Source organism: Dipteris shenzhenensis, chromosome 15 (genome assembly GCF_047967505.1).
Source record: "Dipteris shenzhenensis isolate YYH24624 ecotype China chromosome 15, Dip_SZ_1.0, whole genome shotgun sequence".
Taxonomy (NCBI): domain Eukaryota; kingdom Viridiplantae; phylum Streptophyta; class Polypodiopsida; order Gleicheniales; family Dipteridaceae; genus Dipteris; species Dipteris shenzhenensis.
In genome coordinates, this window is record NC_141610.1 from 23,448,768 (window position 1) to 23,469,396 (window position 20,629).

Consider the following 20,629-nt stretch of genomic DNA (forward strand, 5'->3'; position numbering starts at 1 on the left):
ATATCAATTCACACGTGTAGGACCACACTAATGGAAGGCAATGAACTCCCTCACCCTAGTGGCACAGCTCCTCAAGCTCTTATTGTATTTTGTGCATCTCAAGGTTGTCTACTCAACCTACATGCGGGCCTCTCAGCTTCAAGATTGTAGCAACAAAACACAGAAAAACTGAAAATTAGAGTGCTTAAAAGATAATATATGTGGACATCCATTAGGTGTAATATTATCTAGAAACATAGCTACATGCAAAAGGAATCCCATTCAAGAGTGCAATTGTGAGTGTAATATAATTCTATCCTAGGTGCCATAAGCTCTTGTTGGTGCCTCTTGGTAACTGCAATGCCATTGTTAGTGGGTCATATGCTTCAATGCTTAGGAGAAAAAGGACATATTTGTCAATTTAGATAATTATGCAGAATGTATATGATTTCCAAAATATGAGCGCTTCTTTATCTCTAGACATAGAGGACATCCAGATGTCATGAATCAGTGTCATCAACTGATAACAGCAAAATCGTCCTGACTCTTTTCACGGGATATGAAGAAGACACTGTTTTGCCAACAGAAGCAGGCTGCAAATCTGAAATAAATACTCCTTGGAAAGTAATGTGCTGGGAAGCACCACTATCTAAGTACCATACAGCATATGTGAGGCATCACTCACACTGAGTGAGGGCACCTCATGGTTGGCATCATCATAACTGCAAACCAAAAAAGACCAATCTTCTGTAACAAGGTTAGCTGAGGCACTACCCTTGTTTGCATCTGATACATTGGAGTCTGAAACTGTCATTCCAGCTTCTCTCTTGTTCCTGTATTTCTCCAACCTTTTCCTACATTCATTTATGTGGTGCCTAGGCTTCTTGCAATAATAGTATTTACGCTTTTTCTTGGGCTGACTGCATTTTTTTGATAGCTGAGCTGAATCAATCCTGGATTGAGAGCCACCAAAGTGAGGCTTATTTTTGCCTTTGGCCAACAAGGCTCGGTCATCATCATGCACCTTAACAGTCATATTTTTCCTAGTCTGTCCTTCCTGCAACAACAGTACCACAAGGTCATGAAAAGTGAGTGGAACTGTACTCCTCATGGACAAATTCAAAAATTCAAGTACTTATTTGGCAAGAATTTAGAGTCACAGATATAAACATACTATTGGATATGACTTCCTCAATGTTCAGTACCTGTTCTCTAAGATCTTGGATCATAGTCAAATAATCTGACATCGAGTCACCCTTCAATATCTTGACATTATCAAGTTCTCTTTTGAAGAAAGAGACCTTGGCCACATACTTTGCTTGAGATATATTCTCCAAGGTATTGCAAGCTTGCTTGGAAGTCTTTGAGGAGCAGATATGAGGTATGAGGAACCTTTTACAGACAAGACAATGAGAGACAAAGCATGGGCATCTCTGGCAGCCCATCTCCTCTGATCTTTGTGTAGGGGCAGCAGGTGCAACTGCTGCAACTGGCTTGACCTGACCTGAGCTGGCTGTCCATTGAGGCTATCTCCCTACTGAGGTACCAAGAGCAATGATTGCATCTCTTGGTCGGGCGTCTTCACCTGTAACATCACCTCATAAATTCCTTGCAACCAAAAGATTGTTGACCAGAAAGTCCCATGAGAATAATTGGTCCCATCCAAATTATCCTCTAGTATAGAGGTATTACTGACAACAGGTCGAAAACTACTAAAAACCAGCTCGAAACCACCAAAAAACAAGCGGTGCTCCCCAAAATAGGGTATGTACTGTTGGAATCGGCAAAGAAAAGGTCGATTCTGATCAGAAATAGGTTGTCCTATTCAGAAACATCTTTTTTTTCCTCCCCCCCAAAGAAAGGAACCTTCTATTAATGCTTGAAAGATTTCATGCAAGACAGCAGCCCCAAAGGTGCTGAGTATGGAAAAAACGAAAAGGCTGAAAGAAAGAACCGGCCTGTTCCAGAGAAACCCAGCTCACTGCCTAGGGGAGCTATGGTACTGGGGCTAACAACCAAGTGGGGGGACTATACAACCAACGAATCCCTCGCGGGGCGAAGATGTAGAAAGCCCCTGCAGGCCAAGCCTTGTAGAAATAAGCACGCCTCTCAATAGTCGCCCTGGAGCTTGGAGTCCCACGCTCCCAGGTGGATCGTAGCGTGTATATGATGTCTTGCCAGATGGTGACTAGGGTAGCTGAGGGTGGAACTGGGTGCTCACCCATCACGAGGCTGCAATGAGCCACCCAAATGTTCCACGCCGTGATGCTGGCTGCCACCTCCCAAACGCTGTCCTCCCTAGGAGAAGGGGGAGCAAGGCTGTCAGGAGGGGCTGCCTCATGGAGTGCTATCCTCTGGATGCTCTGTCCTTGTATTCGGTAGGCTGGGGAGATCTCATCAATTTGAAGCGCTCGTCCTCCCTTTGTCAACCAGGCCACCATCCCCCAGGTGTAGTCTCTCTGAAGACTCTGCATACGTGTCATGATCCTGAGGGCCCCCATCCAAATCCTTGCTGCACTACGACAGCTGCACAGGCAGTGCGGGATAGTCTCCAGAAGACCATCGGAGCAACAATGGCAGTGTCTCTCCACTCGCATCTGCTCCAACCACGGTCCGATGGGCAAGCCTCCTTGGGCAGCCAGCCAGAAGTAGGATATCTTCCTCGGCCGCAAGCTGGACCATAACCGCATCCAAAACTTAGAACGAACATCTCGGGGCACTCTCTAGGTAACCCAAAGCCTCTCCCTCGAGGGGGTCCACCTCAACGAGTCCATCTGGAGTCTCTTGTCAATCCATGTGGTGTAGGAAAAGAAGGGCACCTCATCCACCTCAGTGTAACCAGAAAACTCGTTTCGCCCAGGCGAAACGTGTCGCATTGGGCGAAACGCCCTCGTGCCAAAGTGTTACTATTTTTTACTCTTTTGAGTGTGCCCAGTGTGATGTGTGTATCTGAGAGCTCTTTTCACACAAAGAGAGAACATGGAGATAATTATTTATGTTTGATATATAATTAATATAAAATACAAAATTATAACCCTTTTCTAGACGAAACACCTGGCAAAACCCATAAACGTTTCTAGAGACGCTGATCCACCTGCTCAGCAAGGCCGTCCCTGGAAGGCCAGAACCACTCTCCCGGATCCCACTGGACCTCCCTCAAGGGTCTACCCTCCCACAGCCAAAGGCCCCATCTAGGGGCATCTTGCCCTGAGATACTGCGAGGGTCAATGTGCCACTCCTTCCCCAAACGTCCCACCACTCTGATCATCTGCCAATGAATACCATCAAGACTCCCATCCATCTCAGGGTTTCTCTCAGTGAGTGGTTGAAGTAGGCCTCCAGGTCCTACACGGAAGAAGTCGGGGTGTGTGCTGCCTCGCTGCATCAACATCCTCAAGGGGACACAGTACAAGAAAACTGCCCCAACCATCTGCTGTCTCTCCATACGCGAAGTCCCTCCCACCAGGACTCAGGAATGGCTAAGTCAATCTCGCTCATCCGTTGCCGTGCACCTCGCAGATGCGCTAGGGCGTCAAGCCTCGCCTCTGCCTCCATTGGTAATTTGCTCCAACAGCCAAATGACCCGGCCGGACCACTGTTCGACTGTGCCCAACCAAGTGAGTCCGCTGTCCGAGCATACGTCCCTTCTGATCTCCGATCTCTGGGTGCCACCTAAGGGGCTGACGCTCAAACTCCTCTCTGCATGTGGGCGGAGCACGAATGAGACCCCCTGCGAGTCTCTGCCAGACCCTGTGGAGGCTCCTCATCAAGGGGGAACCGTACCCCGTAAGGGGAGCCTTTGAGAAGATCCATATGTGTGAAGGTTGCCACTGTCCCCCAGTGTGTGCGGTGTTCCTTAGAAGCCCTCGCTGTAAGAGGAGCTTCCAAGGCTCTGCACTTGGGGTGAGGCGGCCAATAACCAACTTGCCCAGAAGGGCTCTGTTCTGCATCTCCGGATCAATGATACCCAAGCCTCCCAGTGCCTGCGGTATGATCGTTGTCTGCCAAGCTACTTGGGCTCTAGTGTTTCTTGTGCCATCCGAACTTGCCCAAAGGAAGTTCCAAACCAACCGTCGAAGCTGCCCGATGCATCCTCTGTGAAAGCACCAGTAGGAGGCGATATAGCAGGCCGTGGCAAGGACCTGGTTTGCCACTAAGGCACGGACCGTTAGAGAGATATTGGCCAAGCTCCAGTAGAGAAACTTGTGTCGAACACTCTCAAGGACCGGGGCGATCTACTGCTCTGCTGTAATGTCAATACCAACCTGGCATCCGAGGTATCTCGCTGTTTGGCCCCGCGGTATCCATCTGAAGCCGAAGTCACTTCCCCACTCACGAATTTCCTTTGTCTCCTCAAATCCTGTGAAGATACCTATGGATTTTGTCCAGTTGATCCGTGCACCCGAGGCCTCGCAGTAGATAGCCAGGGCGCCCCTGACTCTCCCCAGACTCACTGTGGTGCCCTCAACATACAAGGCCGTATCGTCTGCAAACTCCGAGTCAAGCAGCTCCTCCTCGTGTGTGATTGGGAGCCTCAACCTTGTGAGGCCTTACCTCTCCGTGTGAAAGAGTTGGCTGTAAAAACCTGTGGTCAGGTTTAAAATCTCCTGCGGGTCAGTGTGCATGATGCCTTGCAAATCACGGAGACGTTGCAATCGTGTGCCTGCCGATCGGGGCCCAATGGTCTGAAAAAACTGCTTCGTCATCCTGTCCCCCTACTGCACCCACCGTTCCCAGGAGGAGTGATAGGAGAACTCAGCCCGCCGAATTTCCGTGTCCTGAAGCTCAAGGCGAGCGCTATCGAACTTGTTGCTAAGCCACTGAGAACCTAGGTCCTACTCTTTGAGCTGCTCTATGGAGGCAAGGTCTCTCCTCAAAGCCCGCTCACGCTCCTGAAGAGTCCTCCTCTGCCTAAGGGCGTGAGCTTGCAACTCCTCACTGCTCCTCTTGATCGCATCGGCCACCCACGCAGCCCAGCCCTCGCACGGTGTCATCTGTGACTGCTCCCAAATCCCTGCCATGGCCTGTTGGATCTCCTTGTCGTGCAGGAGGTCCTCTGGAATGCATATTTCCTTCTGGGGGGGACCTCAGTGGGGCTGATCTAAGTGAAGTACTACTGGAGAGTGGTTTGACATCGTGGTACCTACTAGAATCCCGGTAGAGCCGCCTCTGTGCAGTGCCCAGTCCCCAACATAAAAACGGTCTAGTCTCTCGAGGAGTCCATCATGTCTCCTCTATCCGAAGGAGAAGAGAAGTCTACCAGGTGTCCGACTGAAATCTAGGTCTCTGCCACTGATCATGAAAATAAACTGCTCCTAGGTGCTACGCTCTGTTGCTGGCATCTCAGAGAAGGCGGCGCCGCCTTGCTTGTCTTCCCCAAACTCTAGATTGTTGAAGTCCTCTTCAACAATTCAGGAGTCTACATCCGAAAGACACTCTGATAGCCTCCTCCAAAAGATCGGGCGGTGTTGTCTGCACGCTAGGGCATACACGTTTAGGATCCCAATCCTGGACTCTCCTGTCCAAACTCCCATCCAAACTGCCCGTTCTGGGATGAGCTCGCCTTGATCGTGTACCGCTCCGTCCTACTGCAGGGGACCACTCCTTTGGACCTCTCCCTTGGAGAAGGTGGTGTCGTCGTCTGATGTTTGATGCTGAAAACATGTGCTCTTGAATCAAAAGGATGTCCACTGTCCGCCCTACCAGTGCCCTCTGCAACTCCTGCCGGAGTATCAAGTACTGCGGCTGGCTACGAGCACGGTCGTGGAGCTCGTGAACGTTCCAACTCACTATGGTCCAACTCATGAGGACGGGGGTGCTGAGAACAAGGCTCTCCTGTAGGTGGGTGCCTGTTCCAGAAAGATTGCCTTGTGTGACTTTGTTGGGGGTTTGGAGGGCGAATACTCCGTGTTTGTGCAACGATGTACTAGGGTGGATACCGGCTCAATACCGATCTTCCGTGCCCACTTCATCATGAAGGAGACTTCCACCCCGAACAGCTCCGCATACTTCTGGAGGGGCCAGTAATATGCATGCTCCACCTTTGCCTCCAGCGGCAATCTGATAACTCCTACCGCCAAATACACGTGAAGCTCAGTTGAAAGTTCACCTCTACACTATGGGTGTGCCAAAGGTCCAGTCCCTGTGGCCCCATCCACTCGTCCATCATGCGTGAAATATGATCTCCCATAATAGCATCAAACACCTCTGGGGACCACTTCTCCAACCCTGTGGAGGCAAACTGGAATCTCCAAATGGGATGTGTCTGAGAGCCCACTGCACTGATCAAACCCCCCTTCTGGGGCTGTAGGACCATGAGCGTTACCTCTAGTGGTAGAGGATACGAGTCCGGAATCTCCAGATAGTTCCAGGGTCCTAACCTCTAGAAGTCCCGTGGTAAGGGACGCCCAAGCTGGAGGTTGGAAGGTGCTGACCGGGAGGACGAGCCTTGTCCCTCTGGATCCCTCCTTGGCTGGACCGACTGCTATGATGAGGAAGCAGAAGGGGGCGTCATCTTACCCTTGCATGCTGGCAGGGGCGTCGAGGCGGAAGAACCTGCTGCGGAGGTGGAGAGAGGCGGGGAGGGAGGTAGGGGAGCGGGGGGTGGAGGGAGGGGGGTGGGTGGTGGGAGTGATCATAGCAGGAGGGGTTGGGAGGAACTCTGGAGGGGGTGGGGGAAGTGGAAAGGAAGAGGGGGAGGGATCTGGAGGGGAAGGGGGAGGGGAAGGGATAATTATGACCGCAGGCCCCCCCTATTGATCAGGCTCGTTGGGTCTATGGATCCGCTCATCTGCAGAGCCGCTGTCGGGCTAGCATCCGCAACTTCCGTCATCGCCGCATCTGGAGCTCCCGAGGCTCGCTGTTGATGAAAGGGTGAGTGCGGAGGTTGAACCTCCAAAACGAGAGGATCATCTGGCTAGGCGGTGGCCCCGGCTTTTCCTCCTTAGGGGCCTCTAGGTCAACCTTCTCCCTCTCTCTGCGTCTAGCCCCTCTGCCTGCAGCGCTTGCGGGCCTGTTTGCTTGGTTTCTTTTTCTTTTTAACGTGGGTCCAGTCCCCTTCGGAGGGGGTAACCCAGGGGGTCTGAGACTCCTGCTGCTCTTGCCTGACAGGGTGCTGGACTTGGGCTTGCTGACTCTACATGCTCTGCGGGGGTGGGGAGGGAGGCACTCAGCCATGGCCTTGGGGACAATCTTTGGCTAAGTGATCCATCAATCTGCAATGGAGACACTGGCCTGGTAACCCAGAAATCTCCACTCGCTAGCGAAGTGTGCCCCCTTCAAGAGTCTCTAGAAGAATCAACTTTGGGAGGGGCTTTGGGCTCTCAACCACTAGTCTTATCTTGGGGACCGCGTCATCTGCTACCACTGTTGCGGTCGAATTTGGTGGAGACTCGAGCACTGTGCCCAATGCTCAACCAATGGAGGGGAGGATGGCTCTCTACTCCTTTGGGAGCCCTGGGAAGCTAAGCGCAACCGGGAAGCGAGGAAACATGGTGTGTTGTGTCCATGTCCTCCATTGTAAAGCCATGGTACCAAGGAAAGAGGTACACCAAATGCAGGCCAAGGAGGATGGGGCTCTGCTCCACAAGTGTCAAGGCTGTGTCAGGGGAGCTCAGCTAGATGAGGAAGACGCCTCTCCCATAGATGGTGACCTCCCGAATGTGGTCGTCTTCTTTTTTTTTTTTCAAGAAATAGACTTCTATTAAATAAGAGAAAAAACCCGCGAGAGCAAGCTCTAAGCGGAATACATCATGAAATCATGAGGATAAATAAACCCCCTCAAAGTGAGGTGGAAAACAACCAAGGCTGAGGCTGAAAGTTCCACCTCAACCCTGTAGGAGTCTCAGAGAAGAAAGGAGAATCCTTCCATTCCTTGAAGAAAGAAGCCCTCCTAGCTGAGGCTGCACGGGATTCTCCTTGCATACTCGTCCATACGGCCATCAAGGTATGTACAGTGTCTGTCTAGATACTAGCCAATGTGTGCGAGGGATGAACCTGAGTTCCCTCCAATGCCTCTGTGCATCTGGCTCTCCAGATATGCCAGGATGCTATGCTCGCTAGAATCTCCCAAGAGGTATCCACAGAGGCATGTACAGTTGCAAAAGGAAGGTGTGGTATCACATCCAACGAACAGGACTCAACCCGATGACGTCGAATCGAGATGGCCCGAGAGGAGTCAAGTCTCTCATAGAATATCTGAGGCCCTATAAGAGAAAGCCAAGCCACTGAGCCCCATGGCCACTGAGCCCCATGTCATAAGGAACGGGGAGTGGGCAAAGTGACTGAAAATCCGAGATACCCCCATCCAAATCATCCTCGCTTATCTGCAATCCCATAAGCAATGGTGAATAGTCTTTAAAGCAGAGAGGCAACGAGGGCAAGTAGGGTCGGCTCCGAATCTGGATCTCCAAAGGTTCACTGCAATCCCACCATGGATAGAAAGCCAAAAGAAGAGAGTGATCTTCCTGTGGGATTTCCAGAGTCTCTTCGAAAAGCACCTCTGCAAATCCGCAGTGATATCAAATGTCTCCCAATGAGGAACTCTGGAAGGTCTCCAACCTCTACTACTGAGCTGGAATCTCGTGGCATTACTGACCGTGTAACAAAAGAAGGAGAAGCTCTCTCTTGATGCCCTGTGTCAATCCACTCCCACTCTCCAGGGTCCCACTGCAAATACCTAATGGGAACTCCCCCGTAGAGCCAAAGCCTCCAAGATTCAATGGAGAGTAGCCGCGGTCTGGGTCGAGGAACCACTCTGAATCTGATCCCTGCACCAAAAGACCTACAACCCTGATAGGCTGAAAAGCAGATTTAAGTAAGATGTCCTCTGTGGACCTGAGCAATTTGCCACCATCATGCACACTAAAGACTAAAGCATCCTCATGTGCATCTCGAAAGGCCAAAACCTGAAGAGGAACACTTCTCTCGTAAAAGTACCTGCCCAAGTGGAGCAAGTGAGTGGCATATCATCTGTGTCTACCCAATCCGCTAGAAGAGCTGCCTCAATCTGCAAGATCCTCCTTGCACTCCCTCTGAGATGTCCTGTCAACTGAGATCTGGTCTCCTCTGGAAGCCTGCGGAAAGCTTTAAATGACCCCAAAGATGATGCGGGTCCCCTCTCCCACCTGGATCACTGCATGTAGAGTGAGGCACCAAGTGGTCTGCCATGATCATCCAATATACTGTCATTCCACATGATCGGTTGCCTATCAATCTCTTCACGAGAGGAAGGAGGAATCCTCTGAAGGGTGCTCCTGAAACTGGCCCATGCTTTCAATATGGCAACCATGAGAGGGGACGAAGGTGATCTGAGGTGTGGTGTGGTGAAAATCCACCTAATACTGCTCATCGAGTCTCCTTTTGGAAGAAGGTGTGCACGTGTGTATGTTGCTAATAAGAAATGCCTTCCACGGCTCCTACCCTGGCATAAGTCCCTGCACCACCATCGTGCAGATTAAAGCTCTGCACTGTAAATCTGGATCAATGATATTAAGACCCTCTTCTTGTGTAGGGAGGATGAGGGTCTCCCAAGCCACCCTGGCTAACGCATCTGCTGTGCCATCAAGCCCACTCCAAAGAAAATTTCTGGTCGGTCTCCTGAGCTGAGTGATGTAGTCCCTAGAACGGTACCAGCATGAACAAACAAACCAGGCCGTGGCCAAGAGGACCTGGTTGACCACCACAACTCTAGAGGCAAGATCCAGCTTGGCTGAGCTCCAAAAAAGGAGCTTCCTCCTGATGCTCTCCAACATGGGAGCAAACTGCTGCGTGGAAGAATTATCCAAGCCGACCTGGCAGCCCAAATACTTGACAGGCACACCCCTCTGAACCCAAGTGAATCCTATGTCAAGCCCCCAAACTAGAGTGTCCTTATCATTGATCCAAAAGCCATTGGATTTATGCCAATTTATCTGCGCCCCCACCGCCAAGCAAAATAAATCCAATGCTGTCCTGAAAGAAGTGAGCGTCTGTGGCGTGGCATCCAAGTAAATTGCTGTGTCATCTGCCAACTCACTGTCAAGTAGCTCCTCTTCCCTTCTGATGGGAAGTCTCAGCCCAAAGATGTCAACTTGAGATCTAACATATACTCATAGCTTCAGCCACGAACAAAAAAAGAAAAGGAGCAAGGGGGCATCCTTGACGGACTGATCTGGAAATCTGAAATCTCTCACCCCTTACCCCACCAATAAGTACCTCGCTGTGGGCTGATCTGTACAAAGAGGAAACACCTCTGATCCAAGCATCAGTAAAGCCAAAACGTAGAAGGGTGCCCTCCAAAAAACCCCAATCTACTCTGTCATAAGCTTTCTCAAAATCCAAGAGTAGAATGGCTAGATTCTGGCCGCTCTGCATGGCCCACTCTAAAGCTTCCCAAAAAGAGAGAATGCTATCAAAAATGCTTTTGCCATGCACAAATCCCGTCTGAGTGTCATGAATAAGATTTGGGAGAAGGGGCTGCAATCGGAGGCTGATTGCCTTGGCCAGAATCTTGTAACATGTCCCCAAAGGTGCGATAGGCCTCCACCGGGACACTAAATTTCTGCAACCTCCTTTCGGGATAAGGTGGATGAGACCCTTTGTGAGCATCCCGGGCATCTCGCCAGCTTCCACATAATGACACGTTCCCCTCTAATGTTGGAGGCATACAGGTTAAGGAAACCAACCTTACGCCCTCCAATCAGAGAATAATCCACTGAGCCCTAGAGGGAATAATGACTCCGTGTCCAACAACTAAGGGGAGAACCGACTGCGAAACTGAAATAGAAGTGCCCCTCCTAGTGCCCAAGGCAGGCAACCAAAAGGTATGGCCAGAAAGCAACTTGCCTGACTGTGCACAATCTCTAGAATTCAGTTTGTGCTCTCGAATAAATAAGATATCAATGGAACCCCCAGTAATACCTGGATGAAGTTGATCTCGAATCAGCTTTCTGCGGTGACGATGTGGGATGCCACCTAGGTCCTGTATGTTCCAGCTAATAATCCTCCTTGACGGGAGGATGTAGAGTGGAACACCTTACCCAACCTAGTGGCGGAAACAAACCCTTCAACAGGGAAAAACCTCTTGCTCGAGGAGCGAGGAATGGAACCAAGTGGCAGAAAATCAACAGGGGAAAGAACCCTGTCACCTGATGAGGAAGCCCTGTCAACAGGAAACCCAATCACTAGCTCAACTAAAGTAGAGGGCACAAACTCCTCTGGGAAATTTGAAGCATCTGTCAGAGCTGAAAATGAGTTCCTATGAATCAAGCCAGACATCGGAGTGCGAAGGATCCCCTCTGAGGGAAGAGGATCAATAGTGTAAACCATCCCCTTCCCTCTATCTAAGGGAGGAAGTGAGGACTGCTCTTGATCCTATGTCTGCCCTGCCGCGGAGACCTCTATTCCCTCGAGGAGAGTGTTTGGCACCGCTGGTTCTAGGGGAGAAGTTGCAACCGGAGAGGAGGTCGTAGCTGAAGCGTCTCGGATTGTGTGAGGTGAGACTGGAGGGACAACCGGAGGTGAAGCAGAGTCCACTAGTGTCTCCTCGTGAACTGAAGGAGGAATCTGCACACGAACCAGAACCCACTGGTATGCGTCAGGTGCCCCTGAGGTAGAAGGTCGAGAGGCACCTGAGGTTGAAGGGCTGACAAACAACAATTTCATCAAGGAGTTCAGTCCCTTCACGACAAGTCGATTGTGGGCCTCACACCTACAAGGCGACAGGTGCAAGAGTGAATCCAGGCGAGCTTGGCATTAGAGGGCGACCACACCTGCTCCTCAACCTCCACATGGCGGTCCTCCTCAGGATGGTGATATAGCTCCTACTCGCCAGAGTGCTCCTCCACTGAGCGCTCCTTTGATATCGCCACCTTCTACCTCAGGTACAGGTCCAACACCTGCTCCTCGACCTCCACATAACCTTTGGAAATTGAAGGGAACATGTTTAGTATAAATAAAATAAGTTTTAGAAAGCCCTATGAGTGAAAAATGAAATCTGAAAATTACTTTCTGGTAGCCTAAAAGACAAAACGGAATTGAATGCGAGAAAAACCGTGCGTAAAAGAAAGTGTAGTGATTGATAAAAGTGAAATACACGAAGAATACTTACCCCATGACTCGTCTTGGGCACTAGAAAGGAAGAAAGGTAGGCTGAAGCCGAAATTCCAGCAAACATCTAGTTGGACAGCAGGAGGATGGCTAGGAAGAGGGCGAATTTGCAAAGAGAGCAGCAGGGAGAGGGTGCAAATTTGCAGAGAGAGCAAGTGTGACTGCTTAGAACTGAGCCCAAACCTTATATAGACCTTGGGTGAAAGCAGAAAGCTACAAAAGCTGAGAGAGCACCAACAGCAGGCTGAAAAAGCTGCGAAAAAATGAAAAAACGATTCTAATATTTTATTCTCTAATTATAGTATTTGATTTGTTATTCTGTGTTAGAATAGTCTTTAGGAGTTATTTGAATACTTTAATTAGGTCTCTTAAAAATTTTGCCCCATGACCCCTCTAACCATGCGCACAATTAATTAATCTACGGCCTAGGACTCAGTTAACCCTAGAACTTACCCGCTTGTATCCAGCTTTAAACAACTCAAAATTCTACCAAACTGGAGCCATCTTTTAGCTCTCGGAAAGCCCTAGAAACTACATACTCATGGACTGGGTTTTGAGATCAATTCCAACTCACAAGACTATGTGTTCTAGATCTGTCCTCATTGACTAAGCATCATAGCCTAACACACCAAGGCTCACCCCCAAAGCCATTGAAGGTGTTAGGAGTAGAACAATCAGGTCTGGAGAACCCTTGTGGATGTGCGAAGTGTCATCAGTCTTGTACGGCATGTTGGTAATTTAATACTAGGTGGAGGGTGATCCGGATAGTCATTCGACTCGTAACTTCACTGGTGTGAAGTCCACCCCATCCACTAGCTTCTGACATGCTGTCTCACTGACTATGACGGACACAAAAGATCCATGGCTATGCTGAAGATCGCAAAAGAAGACTGTATTGAAGACGGTAGATCACACTGAAGGTGATAGAGCCACGCTAAAGGTGAATGGTCGTGCTAAAGGCGACAGATCGCACTGAAGGCAATAAGAGCTCTGATGTCCGGAAAGGATTACACTGAAAGTGACAAGTGCTATATTGGGGATAGCAATGCATGGTGATCAGCCATGAAAAGAGAATACTCTGAACTGCCCATGAAGATGTGCACATGATAGCAGAAGATGCCCAGCCGGGATGTGAAGTCGTGTCACAAGAATTCACATAGATGAAGGCACATGGTAGAGAGGAAGAGAGAGAGTGTAGATTAGGGAGAGAGATAATGATACTCAAATGGAAACATAATGGAAATGAAAGGAAATGGAAATGAAAGCAATGAACAACCAAGAGAGCACATACATGGCCAAAGGACTTGACTTGATTGATGTGACAAGTGAAAGGACAACACTCATATAGAGTGGACACACAAACTCAAGTACCATACGTATATGGAATAACTCCCAAGATGCCACATGGCACTCTCTCACACAAAGACTGATGAACTAGTTCCTAGTACACACTAGAACAGACTCTTTGACTATGATTTCTCCAACATCCCCCCTCAGAGCAAAGAGTGTGAGACCCAACACGCAAGAAGTAGACTGATCCCCCCTCCACTGCAATATTGCGTGTGATAGTGACTTCTTTGTCAGCTTGCGACCGGCAGTGAGAACCATCCCTCGTCACCCTCCCTTACTCTGAACTAGGCAGGAGTCTAGCATAGCCATAAGAGTAAACACCCAATACAATCATTTTTGGGGGACTATCCAGGGCAAATTACCCTTACTGACTCCAAGTACAATCATTTTAGAGTGACTACTCAAGGTAGAGAACCTTTATTGACTCAATAGGAACACACAGATAGAAGGGGGCCTAAAAGACCCAAACATCATCATCCTCCTCAATGGAGAGGCTTGACACTTCAACTGTAAGCGCATGGATCTCTACAGGTGCCTCTTTTGGTACTTGGTCTTCTGCGACCAAGTTGGCATGATGATGATCTTGCTCTTTAGCCTTTTTCTTGAAGCAGTCTGCTTCAATGTGACCTTTCTGTTTACAAAACCTGCAAATAACATTTTCATTGGTCTTCCATTTACTTATGGAAGCAATTGCCTGATCAATAGGAGAAGTTTCACGGGGTTCCTTATTACGATGATCTTTTTCAATAAGTAGAGCCACCATATCATTAAATGTGGTAATGGCAACTTCAAGGGTCTATTCAAACCGGGAAACTACTTCCATACTATTCATAAGGACAAACATCTTGTCCTCATCATCAGGTGGGCATTTCAAACTTGAGAGTTGTTGGACAAGAGATTGCATCTTTGCCAAGTGATCACTTAACGCATCATTATCTTCCTTTTTCAATGTGTAGAATTTGAGTTTCAAAAAGACTTTTGAGTTAGCGATCTTATTACCAAAAAAACTCTCTAGGCGATCCCATACTGCCTTGGCTTTTGACTTGAAGTCCATGTTGTGAATGGGTGTATTTGCTAGACAAAGACCAATAAGAGCAATGGATTTATCATTACACTACTTCCGTACCTTGAGATTGGTGGATGAAGCATAGAGTTCTTCATTTGCAATCATGTCCCAAACTCCTTAGCCATTGCTTCATTGTTACAACAATCATTGTGAACTGAGAGCTATGAATGGCTCTCGAACTTGGAATTTATTATCTTATCCCTCACAGCTTGTACACAATCCATCTACTGTGGTGTGGAAGCATAGCCTCTACAACTTTGAAAACTCCTATGATTGTTATGACCCTTGTAGAGGGGCTGAGGGGAATGAGTTCTATGACTGATGAAGAAATAAGAGGGGACTCCCAACTAGAATTTTACAAGATATGTACAAACGCTTTTAATTGTGTAAACAGCTCCACCACCTTCAAGATCTAGGGGAAGGTAATGGGCAGAGATGCGTATATTCTTGTGGACAGTGGTAGATTCCCATCATTGATGTTGCATGTGCTCGATCTTCTTGACATCTTAAAGGTTGAAGTGACTAATGGGACCTTCACTACCAGTTAAAATCTTTACACCAATGCAATAATCAAGCTTTCCTCAGATTACTTATGCATTACTGATTTATTGATCTTGGATCTAGGGCCCATAGAGGTAATAGTTGGTTGTGACTAGCTTCAAAAATATTGGATAATTTTACTATGAATTTACAGGACATGACAATGGCTTTCAATAGCAAGAGTAAGAAAGTGTGTCTGGTATACACTCTCAGAAGTTGTAGTTAGTCACAGCCAAACAAATGAGAAGAATCCTCAAGAAAGCTGTCACTCTTTATGCCATAAAATTTGAGGCTGGAGATAACCAGAAACAAAGTAAGGGCTTCAAAGTGGAAGATGTAGACATGTTAGGCATGCTACAGCAATATCGGGACATAGTCCAAGAACTCTCTCCTACTTTCCCTCCTAGAAGGAAAGTTGATATCCCATTTATTTGGAGGAAGGATCAAAGCCCATCATGAAGGCTCCTTACAGGTTTATCAAAGGTAGAGAAAGATGAGGTTGCCAAGCCGATCTGAGAGCTGTGGACAAATGTTTTATCACTCATTGTCAATCTTCATTGGTTCTCCTGTTTGATTGGTGAAGAAGGATGGTACTTCCAAATTATGCATTGACTACAAGGAGTTGAATAAAATGATTATAAAAAATAGATTCTCCGTCCCTAGGGTGGATGATTTCTTGGATGAACTGAAGAGATCTAGATAGTAATCCAAGATAGACCTCAAGTTAGGGTACCACCAAATAAGAATCAAGGAAGGTGATGAATATAAAACTGCCTTCAAGATAGAAAGAGGGCAGTACGAATTTCAAGTGGTGGCTTTGGGGCTCACTAAATGCTCTTGCCACTTTCCAATACTTGATGAACCTGATTCTTGGGCCTTATCTCTTCAAGTCTGTGTTGCTATTGTTTGATGACATCCTTATATATAGCAAGAGTAAGGAGGAGCATTTACAACATGTGGCCCAACTCAGAATGCATTTACAACATGTGGCCCAACTCAGAATGCATCAACTCAAGGACAAGCCTTCTAAGTGTGCATTTATGGTGCAAAGGGTGGAATACCTAGGCCACATTATTCCTCCCGAGGTTATTTCAATTGATCCTTCTAAGGTACAAGTGATGAAGCTGTGGCCAATCCCACGTAGTTGAGAGGATTTCTTGGTTTGACATCATTTTACAGAAGATATATCAAGCACTGCTCCGAATGAGCAGCTGCACTCACCGATTTTCTCAAGAAAGTGGCTTTTGTGTGGGACTCTCCTGCTCAGCTAGCCTTTGATGATCTCAAAAAAGCCCTCATGATAGCTCCAATCTTGTTATGCCAAACTTTTCAAGGCCATGTCTAATAGAGGCAGATGCAAGTGTTAAAGGTATAGGAGCTGTTGTGTCAAACTGAGATGGTAAATAAGTGGCTGGAAGAGTAATTGAGGCATTTTTGTTGACACACAAATGTCATGGGATAAGTGGTTATGTTTGGCAGAATCTGTCATAATTCTACATGGCACACTTCCATTGGGGTGTCCCCATTTGAGCCTTATATGGAGGTGAGGTTAAGTTACCTTCTCCACTCAAATATCAGATTTTCCTTAATCAACATGGAAGGGATGGGTCGGAGAGAATGCTGCACAGGCATAGGTATGGCTCATTGAAAGGTAACACCAACACTAAGCTGGCTCACAGATTCTATGCCCTTGTAAAATTCTTAGAGGGTATGTGATTTTGCATATCAATTGGACCTGCCTTCCTCTACAAAGATCCACAATGTAGTCCATGTATCCTTGCAGATGTTTTTGTCACTGCAGAATTGCCTCTTATGGATGAATCAGGGCAGATAGATTACATACCAGAAAAGATTTTGGGATACAGAAACAAAATCCTCAGAATAAAGTCTTGCTAGAGTACTACGTTAAATGGAAGGGGTTACCAGAGGAGGTATCATGGCAGCCTGAGAGTACAGTGCAGGAGTTTCATCTGTTGAGATGAGTTGGATGTCTTTCCATCACTATCTGTTTTACATATACATACTCTCCCCCACTCAGTTGTATACAAAATTCCTATAAGCAGGAGAGGACTGTAACAATAGTGAAATTTAGTTTAGCATTTAGTTAAATAATGGGCCCTATCAGTCCATAAAGGGTCACAATAATTCTAACTTCTTCCGTATTTCTGTACAAATGGTAGTGCTATTGGGTCTCTGAGGGCATGCCATGTGGCAACCCTGTTTCATAGTCCCATATACCATTAGGTGCTGGCCATAAGAGGGGCTTCAGATGTACTTGCAGAGCATTCAGATCAATAAACTTTAGAATCTGTAACTGTTTGGTACTTTCAAGGATCAGCCTTGATTAGCTGCACATGCAAGGACTGAATCTAGCTTTGGCTGGCCAGCATCATGGGACCTGTCTACATTCCATGTCCTCTTCCTATTAAGAGTGAACTTTCTCTATCTTTCCCTTCTATTTCTGCTATGTCTGCTTTCTGTTTTCTCTGGTTTCTCTGAAACTAGATACTGCTAGAAGTAAGTTAGTTGTTCTGTTAGAAAATGTCTTGTAGTTAAGGACTCTTGAGAGCATTTTGGGAGCTACAAAAGAGCTAACATCCTAGTATCTCTCCAATACAAGGTGTTTAATTGTGCTACCTTGTGATTGCCAGATAAAAGCTGTATTGCATTGGTATGAAGCAATCACAGAGCACCTTGGAGGGGAGGGTGTCCAGCCATATCTGTCAAGTATGCTGGTTCCACTTTTCAAAATCACACAAGATTTTGCTGCTAAAATCATTTCAGGTAAGGCTTTTTTCTGAATGTGTACACAATAGGTTCTTGTGGACACGTTGTAAGTTTTGCAAACTGTCCTTTGTGGCTTCTGGATATGCGTATAGCAATATATGATAATATGTGTGCTTTAGGTTGTCATTGAAATGAATCAAACAATTTCTCCATCTCTGTTGTAATTTTAAAGCATTTTGAAAACTTTCTGCAGACAGGTCCTAAGCACTCTAATTTTGTGTAGGTGATATCAAAACTCTTGCGGAGAGTGTATTGAATAATGTGAGAGAAGTCGTTGGTACTGAAACATTTGTACAAGCGTATAATCAGGTAAGACAGACGACAAAGAGTAGGAGGGACGAACGGAAACGTGCCGAAAAATTTAAAGTTCTTGTAGATCCTGAGCGTCATGCTAAAAGAAAGAGAAAGCTTAGTGCCAAGCGTCAGACACAGAAGAGGAGGAAGAAGATTGAACTTAGACACAGCCATGACTGAGAACAGTCGATTCTGTACATGCCCTTGGCACTGGCACTTGGTATCTGGAGTTGAAAGCAAGTGTGAGGAGACTTGAAGGGGAGCATGAATGGTGCTTTGTAGTATTATTGTTTACAGGCTCGTGGGGATATGATGATCTTCCTGTGCATGATGGTTGCTTGTACAACTAGTGGTCACAGGTAGACTTTCGGGATTGTACATAGAAGTGAGTTTGATTCAATGCTACATGGCCATTTTTCGGGTTTGATCATTTGCAAGGATGCTTGCCAATCTTGTTTGTTTTGTTTGCGGTTTTTTGGCTAGCTCTTCTTGTTGTCCTTGTGCTGCTGTAGGCTGCCCGAGTCTCCTTAACACTTTTTTAAAAAAGCGTCCTTCCAGGTATTGTAGGCCACGTTTCACCACTCATCCAATACCCATACTCCTCTCTCTCTCTCTCTCTCTCTCTCTCTCTCTCTCTCTCTCTTCCCAAATCAACTCGTCCCTCTAAGGGCAGTGCTCACGAGTACTTGTACTCGCTTGTTTTTATCGTAACATCCCCTTGGGCTGTAGTGGCTTCATCACTACCTCTTTGGGTTCCCATATTCTCTTTCAGAAACTTGTTGGGGTTTTAAATAAAAAGTGCAATATAATATGATGTCTAAAAAACAACGAAAAATTTTGGGCAAGCTTGGAACTGATGGGGCACATGAATACTCAGAAATCCAGTAAAATACACCAGTTCTTTGGTCTTTTAAATAACGCTTGTGTTGTGTGTCTGCCAGTATGGATACTATTATTTAGATCCTCTTTGTACGCAATGAAAACATGCAGTTCATCTATTTCAATCTTTCCTCCATTGAAGCCCAATTGAAAGACAGTTGCTGGGGTGGAATTGATGTCAATATGTAGCATACATCTTTGTGTTTTCCATTATTCTCAAATGAATAATGTTATTTGCAATGAAAATATGATGTCCATTTAGTCCAAAAAACTTCTCTATTGCTGGACTCCTTGATAGCAGCTCACAAATCAATATGCAATATGGATCTTGTGTTCCAATTATTATCCAATGAACAATGTTGCCATTGCATTGTTGACTTATCTTTTAAGAACTAATGTGATGTGGATGGCTACGGCTCCTCCAAGCTTTGTCACCTTCTTGTAGGTACGACTGAATGAGACTCTTACAATCATACACAATGGCTGCTTTCCTTTCATCTATCAATTTTTCTTGTGCATTTGCTTACAAGATCAATATCCATCGTCTGTAGAACTTGTTGTTTTCTTGACACTATGTTGAATACCTTGTCAATATCCTAGAAGAAGAAACCTTAGTTAAACATTTTTTACCAATCCAAGTAGGTTGCATCCTTAAAATTGGTGAAAGATGACCCTTCGCTAAATCTACACTATGGATTGGTTGGTATAACGTTGAAGGAATCGACACATACGTACATCCAGTGTCAAGTCATACCGTGAGTCCAAATACATGGGTGTAAGGCTTTTGTAGTTCTCCCCCACATCCTCCTTCTAAAGCCCTCTTTTTGCTAAGATGACTTGTAGTTCTAGCCTCACTAACTTAAATTACTATTCTCCTCCATTTCAAAAACAAACTCATACTTGTACGGAAGGACTAATGGCAATCCTTACTTGGGGGTTTGGTATGTCTTTATGTAATGAATAGTATCTTTGTCATAAAGATTCCAAAGAGGTATAGTTGTGATGATGGGTGCCATAAGGGGGTGGGAGGGGGAGAGGGGTGGGGGGATACGAGATGGTGGCAATGGAGGCAGGGGCTTCTCCAATGAAGGCTGAATTTTGATGTGTCTCTAAAAATGGGCCTTTCCATCTTTTGGTGTGTTGAGCCCCTCTACCTTGTGTTTGAGCTAGAATTTCATGGGATCATTCATGAAAACATGGATGGCTTTTAAAGTAACCGTTGTGAGAAGTATCATCATGCACACATGCGCAAATAACAGAATAAAATACTCTAGCTCACTTGAATGGGATTTGAGAAAAAGTTTACTTATAGCTTAGGGGGTATGGCAATAAGACAGAGAAGTGAGATTCTTCCTTTTGGCATTGAATGTTGATGTTAAATCTCACTTTTTAGGTTATGGTGCATTTCGGCTTGTTCATTTTAAGTGATCATAATTAATGTTTTGTCTTTTGGCTCTTTGGGACTCCACAAGCTATACATTGTATAGAAAGAAATTGCATCATGCATGTGCTTTATTAAATATTTGAGAATATACAATGTTTTTTGTTCTTGGAAGGTTCTTCTATCGGATAGGTTTGTGGTTGAGGTAAGACATTCTCCTCCAAAAGTTTTTAAAGTCTTGTTCCAACACATAACATGATCATTAT

The 20,629-nt window shown here is 46.5% G+C and overlaps 1 protein-coding gene across 1 annotated transcript in view; it reads left to right on the forward strand.

Moving 5' to 3' along the window:
- Nucleotides 1-18,720, forward strand: part of LOC147893560 (ARM repeat superfamily protein) — a 76,029-nt gene extending 57,309 nt beyond the window's left edge. Inside the window, exons 29-30 of the mRNA XM_087386455.1 lie at nucleotides 17,674-17,806; nucleotides 18,033-18,720. Of these exons, the coding sequence (XP_087242581.1) occupies nucleotides 17,674-17,806; nucleotides 18,033-18,283 (384 nt within the window). The 3' untranslated portion in view covers nucleotides 18,284-18,720. The remainder of the gene's footprint in view (nucleotides 1-17,673; nucleotides 17,807-18,032) is intronic.
- The last annotated feature ends 1,909 nt before the right edge of the window (nucleotides 18,721-20,629 follow it).